Source organism: Palaemon carinicauda, chromosome 19 (genome assembly GCF_036898095.1).
Source record: "Palaemon carinicauda isolate YSFRI2023 chromosome 19, ASM3689809v2, whole genome shotgun sequence".
Lineage (NCBI taxonomy): Eukaryota > Metazoa > Arthropoda > Malacostraca > Decapoda > Palaemonidae > Palaemon > Palaemon carinicauda.
This window is the reverse complement of record NC_090743.1, coordinates 116258092-116268091: the sequence shown is the minus strand read 5'-3', so window position 1 is coordinate 116268091 and position 10000 is coordinate 116258092. Positions and strand designations below refer to the sequence as shown.

The 10000-nt window shown below is 36.9% G+C and overlaps 1 protein-coding gene across 1 annotated transcript in view; it reads left to right on the top strand.

Annotated features, from left to right (window-relative positions):
* The first annotated feature begins 4420 nt into the window (after positions 1 to 4420).
* LOC137659248 (uncharacterized) overlaps positions 4421 to 10000 on the top strand; it is an 8920-nt gene continuing 3340 nt past the window's right edge. The window contains exons 1-2 of the mRNA XM_068394280.1: positions 4421 to 5123; positions 5505 to 8249. Of these exons, the coding sequence (XP_068250381.1) occupies positions 4509 to 5123; positions 5505 to 8249 (3360 nt within the window). The 5' untranslated portion in view covers positions 4421 to 4508. The remainder of the gene's footprint in view (positions 5124 to 5504; positions 8250 to 10000) is intronic.

Below are 10000 nucleotides of genomic sequence, written 5' to 3'. Positions count from 1 at the left end.
AAATCCTCGTTCCGCACTCCTTTCAAAGGGCGTCTCTCCTGCGAGTATCCTTCGACGAACGGGTTTCTATGAGTTAAGACGGTGTTGTATTTGAAGGATATATCTGATACCAGCAACACTTTCGAGTTGACCTCGACTCCCTTAAGATTATCGATTGATCTCATTGCATCTAGTTCCCCTTTCTAAACCCCTTCCTTCACCCACCCCTACTCCTCAGCCCCTTTCCCCTCCAGAAGGCATCCGGATAATTACTAATCATTCATTCATTCCGTCAAAGGGCAGTTTTGTCCCGCCAGAGGACCCACTGATATAGCAATCAGGCAGTTCATTTCAGTATCCTTTCTCCTCACTAATACCTGGGGTCAAGTGACCCTGGATCTTTGAGAGGGTATTTGTGATGCCCAAGACCTGATATTTGGGGTATTTGGTTGAGCAAGACCTTTATTTCTATGTATGATATTGATGTCGAAACCTGATTTTGGGGTGAAATTGTGATTTTTCATAGATTTTTTATATAGAAGACCTCATTCTGCGCTAGATTGCTCGCCATGATTTCTTAGATTTCAGCCAGAAAATGCTACAAATAAAGATAGATACTGTATTATTCTCTCTCTCTCTCTCTCTCTCTCTCTCTCTCTCTCTCTCTCTCTCTCTCTCTCTCTCTCTCTCTCTCTCTCTCTCTCTCATTATTTCTAAGTAATAAGAATATTGCAAAAAAGAAAAATACTTGAAAAGCCTAAATCTTGATTTTGTATTTTATCATGGCCATTTCTTCTACATATAATACCTTCCTCCTTTGGGAACACAGAGAATCCAAGCGAGTTCTGAGACGCAGAGGATACCATATCCAAATAAGGATCTGTCCTCGACTTTCTTATCTCTGAAGTCACTACTTTTAGATAAGAATATTTTGATGAATATTTCATCTTGATCATCAAGAAAACATAACCACAAATTGGTTTCTGATATTTGCTCGGACACATTTATATATAGTAGTAGTAGTAGTAGTAGTAGTAGAAGTAGTAGAAGTAGTAGGAGTAGTATTAATAGCAGTAGTAGTAGTAGTAGTAGTAGTAGTAGTAGTAGTAGAAGTAGTAGTAGGGTAGTATTAATAGTAGAAGTAGAAGTAGTGGTAGTAGTAGTAGGACTAGTATTAATAGTAGAAGTAGTAGTATTCGTAGTAGTATTCGTAGTAGTAGCAGTAGTAGTAGTAGTAGTATTAGTAGTAGTAGTATCTAAGCACTGTTGTGCATTCTGATTGTGATTAATATTATCAAATATATTAAATTACATTTTAAGAAGTTTACGAAAAATCCTTCCTTGAGTAAAGGATAATTCACTATTGAACCACAAATAAAATCAACATATGAACATAAACTCTACTCAAGAAACGTCCCTGATAGGCGATCGCCACACTTCAGTTCGAGTCCCGCTCAAGCTCGATAATTTCTTGAAGTGTCTGCAACATTACCATCCTTGTGAGCAAATGTTTTTTATGTTGAACAGGCTGACACAAGTCTTTTTATAGTTCATATATGAAATATCTGTATTGATGTTACTGTTTTTAAAATATTTTATTTTAATTATTCATTATTTCTCATATCGTTTATTTATTTCCACACTGGGCTATTTTTCCCTGTTGGAGCCCTTGGCCTTATAGCATCTTGCTTTTCCAACTAGGGTTGTAGTTTAGCTGATAATAATAATAATAATAATAATAATAATAATAATAATAATAATAATAATAATAATAATAATAATAATAATGATGAGTCATCAGCAGCCATTGCCTGTCCTTCCCTGGTACTAGCTTGGTTGGAGAAAGCTGAGGAACTGATCACATGTATACAGTATATACGGTCAGTCTCTATGGCTTTATCCAAGTGCATTGTCATTGTCCCTTGCCTTTGCCACTCATAAGCGGCATTTATAAATTTTATATAAATTTAATGAGAGTAAAACTGATCATATACCTTCGATAAAGTTAAGACATAAGACACTTTAGAAAAAGAAAATAACAATATAAAGTAATTGTTCTACTCATTTAAAGGTTTAAAGGCCGCTCATGAATGGCAGAGGCAAGGGACAGTGGCATTGCCCTATCAAGCAGGACAAAGCCTTAGAGACTGACCATATATACATATGATCAGCGCCCAAGCCCCCTCTCTCCACCCAAACTAGGACCAACGAGGGCCAGGCAATGGCTGCTGATGACTCAGCAGATAGACCTATAGGCTCCACCAAACCTCCCCCACATCCTTAGCACTCCAGGATGGTGAGGTTGCTGCGGCCAAAGAAACTAAAGTGTGTGAACGGGACTCGAACCCCAGTCTGGTTTTCACCAGTCAGGGACGTTACCACATCGGCCACCCTAATTAGGACTCAATTAAATGTTCCAACCAATTAAGTCTAATTAAGACTAATTATAATTAATTTCTGTGTGGGATTTCTCAAGTAATTATATTATATTATATAATTACTTCATTTGTAATTAGTATTGGAATGTCAAGGAAAATTTCTTTGAATGGGTCACTGATTTTACTTTTCATTTTATATTTAATTGGCGATAATTTCTCTTATTATTATACTTGAAATTTTTACTGTTATAGGGTTATAAATTTATATATATGTATATATATATATATATATATAGAGAGAGAGAGAGAGAGAGAGAGAGAGAGAGAGAGAGAGAGAGAGAGAGAGAGAGAGAGAGAGAGAGATAATTTATTTATATATACTGTATATATGTATATATATATATATATATATATATATATACAATTTATATATATTTACTGTATATATGTATATATATATATATATATATTATATATATACACACACACATATATATATATATATGTTTATATTTATATATTTACATGTAGATATGTGTATTTACACATCATATAAATGTATATGGACACACACACATATATATGTATATATATATATATATATATATATATATATATATATATATATATATATTGTCAAGTTTTCACTCCACTATTGTACATATTGAATATTATAAACTGTTTTTAGTATTTTCTTACTTTCTTTATGCACGCCATCTGTTGATTGCTTTCTTCACTTTCATCCTTCCTTGTCCACAGCAAAGTCATTTTTCCCATTATTCCTCCTTTATGTTCTTCATTTTGTTTACTTTGGTACTTCAAATTTCTTGTTAAGTTAGGTGTATTCTTCCTGTTCTGAAGACAGTGTTCGTGGCTCTTTCTCCTATTACTAAGTGTATTTTGTTATTTAGATATGTTGAATTGTGTTGAATTATTGAACTATTTGCCATATGTTTAATTATTATAGTGAAGTGTTTTGTTGAAACTATTTCGTTCATGTATAAGTGTTAAGTAATTCATGTTAATTTGTATAATTAGTAATTAATAATTATAATAAGAGATTGCTGAGTTTCGTTCACCCGACCATGGTTTCGCACAGTTTGGATTTTATTTTGGTGGAATATTATTTTTATTATGCTTCCTACTGAGTGTTAGCTAAGGCCATCATTAAGCTAAAGTATTTACCACTGAATACGAGGACATTCAGCTTAGGCATGTCATAATTTGGGGGCCTGTCCGGGATTCCAAATCTGTTGTGCGACTATAAACTCTTGAAATGTTTTTGGTGAATTTTTAAGAACTGTCGGTGAACGATATGTCCTGATACTGTGCTTCATTGATTTGTACAGTTAGTGCCACGCTACGCTGTTCTTCGCCTTCATTAACTGTGTTTGACAGTAGTTACCAGGCAAGAATACACCTCATCTCTCCTCAAACCAAGGTAAAGTATTTTTGAAGGATAAGTCGATAACAAGTGTTAATTGACAGGGATCTCTGCGTATATCGCCTCTTATGCCCGCCTCATTAATATTTTCCATAATAAAGGTCACCCTCGCTATCATATAAAAATGATAAGTTACGTTAATCTTGCGATACCTTGCTCATCATTGATTAGCTCCAGACCTTTTGGATTAGCAAAATCCACTGTACTCCTTTTAAAGTCTTCTCATTGCGGAAGTATTAGTTCATTCTCACACTTTTAGTGTACCTCAAATACTCCGTGATTCCAGACTTTCTGTAATTACTGAATTGCGCTAGTTTAACTCCCCAAGATTAGACATGTGGTTTAGTCAGGTTGCCGCGTATATCTTTAGGTAATTACCATTCTGTGACTAGCAGTTGTTATTCGTATTTAAATACTCCTCTCGCTGTCTGTTAGCGTTCTATTATAAGTACAGTAATAGCGTTGGACTGCAGTTACCTAAATTTATCATTATAGGTTCTCGGTAGTAAATATAACTTGTTACATTTGTTTACGTTAGAAGCAATGTACGTGTGGCTACTGTTAACTTTATTTTATTAATATGAATACTGTTAAGAATGATTAACAGAGTAATGTGTTCGCGTTTGGTCAGCCATTCATTGTTAGGTAGGTAGGATTTGTTGTATTTACATAAGTGTTGTGTAGTGAGTAATTAAACCTTGTTCAAAATGCCTTTTAATCTAGAGAGCTTTGCTGGAAACCCCAAAGAGGAATTATCTACGCTCAGGTATGCTACTAAACAGGATCTGCGTGACCTAGCAGCAAAATGTAACATTGTGGTTGATCCTGCTTATGTGAAGGCTAGATTACTGAGTAACATTTTGGATTATTTAATTAACCAAGAGATTATTGCAGATGATGAAGAAGTACAAGCACTCAGAATTGCAGCAGGAGTACTTCCGCCTGTTCCAGTAGATACAGAAGTAGAGAAAATAAGGCTTCAATTGCAGTTAGAGAAGGTAAAGAAGGAAACGACCGAACGGGAGCTCTACCTAGAAGAGAAGAGAGCAGAAGCAAGAGAGAAGGAACGAGAAGCGGAGATAAGACACCAGAAAAAACTCCAGGAGCTTTCTTTAAGTAACAGAAAGGAAGCCACACTCCCTGCTACGTTCGAAGTTTTTAAAGCCAGTAAGCTTGTACTTGATTTCGACGAGAGAGATCCCAAGGTTTTCTTCCAGAACTTTGAACAAATCGCAGAAACCTTAAAATGGCCTGTAGAATTCTGGTCCTTGCTCATCAGGAACAAAGTCAAGGGTAAAGCTGCATTTGTTGCTTCACAACTGGTAAGTGAAAATGACTATACAGTGTTAAAGAAAACTATCCTGGATGCGTACTCCATTACCATAGAAGGGTACAGACAAAATTTTAGAAATTCTGTTAAAACTTTCAACCAAACTTTTGTAGAATTTTGTAGTCTCAAAAATAGGCAGTTGAATAAGTGGTTAGAAAGAGCAGGTGTTGATAACTTCGAATCATTTAAGAATTTGATTCTTCTAGTAGAATTTTTGAGGAAAGTGCCTACTCATATCTCAACCTTCATTCATTTTAAAGGTGAAACACTGGTAAAGAAGGCAGCTAGTCTCGCCGATGATTACCACTTAATCCATAAATCACAAAAGGGTCAAACTAACAAATCATCTCCTTCCTTTTCCAAATCTCCCCAGGTATCCTGTACTTACTGCAAGAAAGAGGGCCACACTATTGAAAATTGTCCACTTCCCCAGTGCAAAACTTCAAAAGCAAAAGAAGGTAAAAATGCCCAGTCAAGGAGCACATGCCATGTGACTACTCCGATGGAAGGGTTGCAGCCGTTTGAAGGATTTGTTTGTGATGTTACTGTAAATGGTACTTCACTGAAGTGCCTCAGAGACTCTGGTTCCTCTCAGTCTATATTGGCAGACTTAGGTTCGAAGAATCTAACTTACACTAGGGAGTTTGTAACCATTTCAGATTTAACCTCTTCCAGGACTCTGCCTCTTGCTGAAGTGGAAATTGTTAGTCCTTACTTTACAGGAAAGGCTAAAGTAGCTGTGTTAAAGCCATCCTTGCCGTGTTCTCCAGTAGAGCTGATCTTGGGTAATGATCTAGCAGGGTCACAGGTGAAAACTAATTTTATTATTTCAGATCCTGATTTCGTAATCCAAGAAGAAAGTAAGTCCATTGAATCTCCACCAGCTATAACTCAGGTTGTGACTAGGAATACTTCCAGGGCAGGACACTTGAAAAGTGAGAGTAAAACTACTGGAAGAACTATGGAGGCCTTAGACTTGGTGAACGTAGGTAAGAAAGAGTTTACCGAGCTACAGAAAGAGGACCCCAGCCTTAGTGAACTTTGGAAAAAGGTGAGAATTCCAGATGAAAATCCAAAATTGCCATATTTTTATGTGAATAAAGGTATTCTCTGCAGGCATTTCAGGTCGCCACAGATTAATTCTAACCATACTTGGAGGGATTGCCACCAAATAGTCATTCCTCAACCTCTAAGACTTTCCTTGTTAGACCTCGCTAATTCTGCAGAATCCCACTTAGGGGTCAACAAGACCTACAAAAGAGTAAGTGAAGACTATTATTGGCCAGGCCTTGGTAAATATATTAAGAGCTATGTTGCTTCATGTCACCATTGTCAGGTTACAGGTCAACCTAACCAGAGAATCCCGCCAGCACCACTCCAGAACGTACTAGTACCCAAAACTCCTTTTTACAAACTCATCATAGATTGCGTTGGTCCCTTACCAAAGACTAAGAGAGGGAATGAATACATACTGACTGCTATGTGTCCCACTTCAAGGTACCCTTTGGCATTTGCAATCAAAAACATAAATGCAAAGACTATATTACTTAACCTTAGGAAGGTTTTCACTGTTTTAGGATTTCCCTTTGAGTTACAATGTGACCAGGGAACTAATTTTACAAGCCATGTCTTCAAACAAACTATGCATACATTGAATATTCATAATGTTAACTCCTCTATATATCATCCACAGACAAATGGTGCCCTGGAAAGGTTCCATCAAACCTTGAAGAACCTTTTGCGTAAGTACAGCAGTGAAACGGCAAATCATTGGGATGAGGACCTCTATCTCCTAATGTATGTTTTTCGATGCACTCCACATGATTCCACAGGGATATCTCCCTTTGAGGCATTGTTTGGTCGTCGACCACGAACTGTATTGGGTATGGTGAAAGAAAATATTTTGCATCAGAAACCAGAGGAGACTACTAACACGTTGCAATATATTAAAGACCTTAAAAGTAAGTTTCATCAGATAAATGATTTGGTATGTTCTAACCTCCTTTCCTCGCAACAAGTAATGCAGCAACAGGGGAACAAGAAAGCCAGGTTAAGGGAGTTCCAGAAAGGTGACCAGGTACTTTTATACCATCCAATTCCAGGAGCTCCATTGAGAGAGAAGTTTGCCGGCCCATATACAGTCCTAGATAGTCTTTCTAAGGTAAACTATGTAATTAGTACCCCAGATAGGAGGAAGGACACACAATTAGTTCATGTGAACTTGTTGAAGCGGTACCAAAGTAGAGTAAATAGTGTACCACCTCGAGTAACATTGGTGACTACCTCAACTCTTAGGTCTAAAGATGACTATCCTGTTGTTACTACTAATGAAGACCCTGATGAAGAACCAGAACTGATATCTATTAGTGATTTAACTAACTCTGAGATAATGGGTAAGCTTGACTCCTTCTTATCACACTTGTCTACAAATGAAAGCAAAGAACTAAACTCCTTACTCACCAGTTTTCAGGACTTGTGCACTGATGATCCAGGAACCTGTAATCTGATTCAACATGACATCTTGCTGGAGCCGGGAACACAGCCCATCAGACAACCATTTTACAGAGCGATAGGAAAGAAGCTTGAATCCTTAAGGTCAGAGGTACAGTACTTGATAGATCACAAGTTAGCAGTCCCAAGTACCTCCCCTTGGGCTTCACCTTGTATACTTGTACCTAAAGCAAACGGTAAGTTACGACTTTGTACAGACTACCGCAGACTGAATAAGGTCACCATTAAAAATTCTTTTCCTTTGCCACGGATCAATGATATTTTAGACAATATAAGTAATTCAATGATTTTGACTCAGATTGATTTACTAGAAGGGTACTATCAGGTAAAACTGACCCCAAAGGCCCAATCAATCTCTGCTTTTGTAACTCCCTTTGGCCTATTTGAATATGTGGTTATGCCTTTTGGGCTCTCTAATGCCCCTGCTACATTTCAGAGGCTGATGGCAGAGGTAATCAGAGATTTACCTAACGTCTATGTGTACTTGGACGATATAGTCATAGCAAACATGACTTGGGAGGAACATCTGCAGACACTCTCAAAACTGTTTACACGACTACGTACTGTAGGTCTCACCATCAACTTGGCCAAGAGTTCATTTGGGCAAGCTAAGGTAGACGCCAGTGGCACAGGTTATGGAGCTGTACTTCTGCAATCTTATGCTCCTAATGACACCAGCTGTATTCCAACACTGCATTACCTACCAGTAGCCTATCACTCGAGATTTTTCAGAGGAGCACAAACCAGATGGGCTACCGTGGAGAAGGAGCTTTACGCGATCGTAGCTTCTTTACAACACTTCCAACCCTATCTTGAAGGTCATCGTCGGGTCATTGTCTTCACTGATCACCGACCTCTCACGTTCCTCAACCGTGCCAGACTCAAAAACCTAAAACTCTTACGGTTGTCTTACATCCTTGGCACCTTTTAATATTCAACTTCAAAGCATCAAAGGAACTAACAACACCATTGCAGACACCTTGTCACGCCTTCCATCAGCATCTTCAGCTGGATCCACCGCTATGGACCCATCTTAGTGGGGGGAATTTGTCAATTTTTTCACTCCACTATTGTACATTTTGAATATTATAAACTGTTTTTAGTATTTTCTTACTTTCTTTATGCACGCCATCTGTTGATTGCTTTCTTCACTTTCATCCTTCCTTGTCCACAACAAAGTCATTTTTCCCATTATTCCTCCTTTATGTTCTTCATTTTGTTTACTTTGGTACTTCAAATTTCTTGTTAAGTTAGGTGTATTCTTCCTGTTCTGAAGACAGTGTTCGTGGCTCTTTCTCCTATTACTAAGTGTATTTTGTTATTTAGATATGTTGAATTGTGTTGAATTATTGAACTATTTGCCATATGTTTAATTATTATAGTGAAGTGTTTTGTTGAAACTATTTCGTTCATGTATAAGTGTTAAGTAATTCATGTTAATTTGTATAATTAGTAATTAATAATTATAATAAGAGATTGCTGAGTTTCGTTCACCCGACCATGGTTTCGCACAGTTTGGATTTTATTTTGGTGGAATATTATTTTTATTATGCTTCCTACTGAGTGTTAGCTAAGGCCATCATTAAGCTAAAGTATTTACCACTGAATACGAGGACTTTCAGCTTAGGCATGTCATAATATATATATATATATGTATATATATATATATATGTATATATATATATATATATATATATATATATATATATATATATATCGCATGTCAAAATGAGAATATTATGTTTGTATTTCCTTAACAAAAATAAAAGTTTCACCCCATCCAAGTGAAATAAGTAAAACTGAAAGTAGAATATTCATATTATAATAATAAGTAATCTTTTAAGTAATCTTTCACGGTCTCTCCCAATCAAAGTAAGGGTTGTGGTGGCCGATGTGGTAACGTCCCTGACTGGTGAACGCCAGACTGGAGTTCGAGTCCCCATCAAACACGTTAGTTTCTTTGATCGCTGCAATCTCACCATCCTTGAGAGCTAAGTCATCAGCAGCTATTGCCTGGCCCTCCTTGGTCCTACCCAATTAAGAATTTGCCTTAAAAAACGGTAAACATCCTGGAATAAATGTTGCCATGCAATTACTGTTTTACAATCTGATATATTGACGTGAAGGAGTGATATTACGGTCACCAACCCGTAAAAGATAAAATCAAACTTTGTTCTCTAGTCTTGGGTAGTGCCATAGCCTCTGTACCATTGTCTTCCACTGTCTTGAGTTAAAGTTCTCTTGCTCCAGTTTTGTTAAAGAATTTATAGTTTATTTAGGAAATATTTATTATAATGTGGTTGCTCCTTTTGAAATATTTTATTTTCCCTTGTTTCCTTTCCTCACTGGGCTATTTTC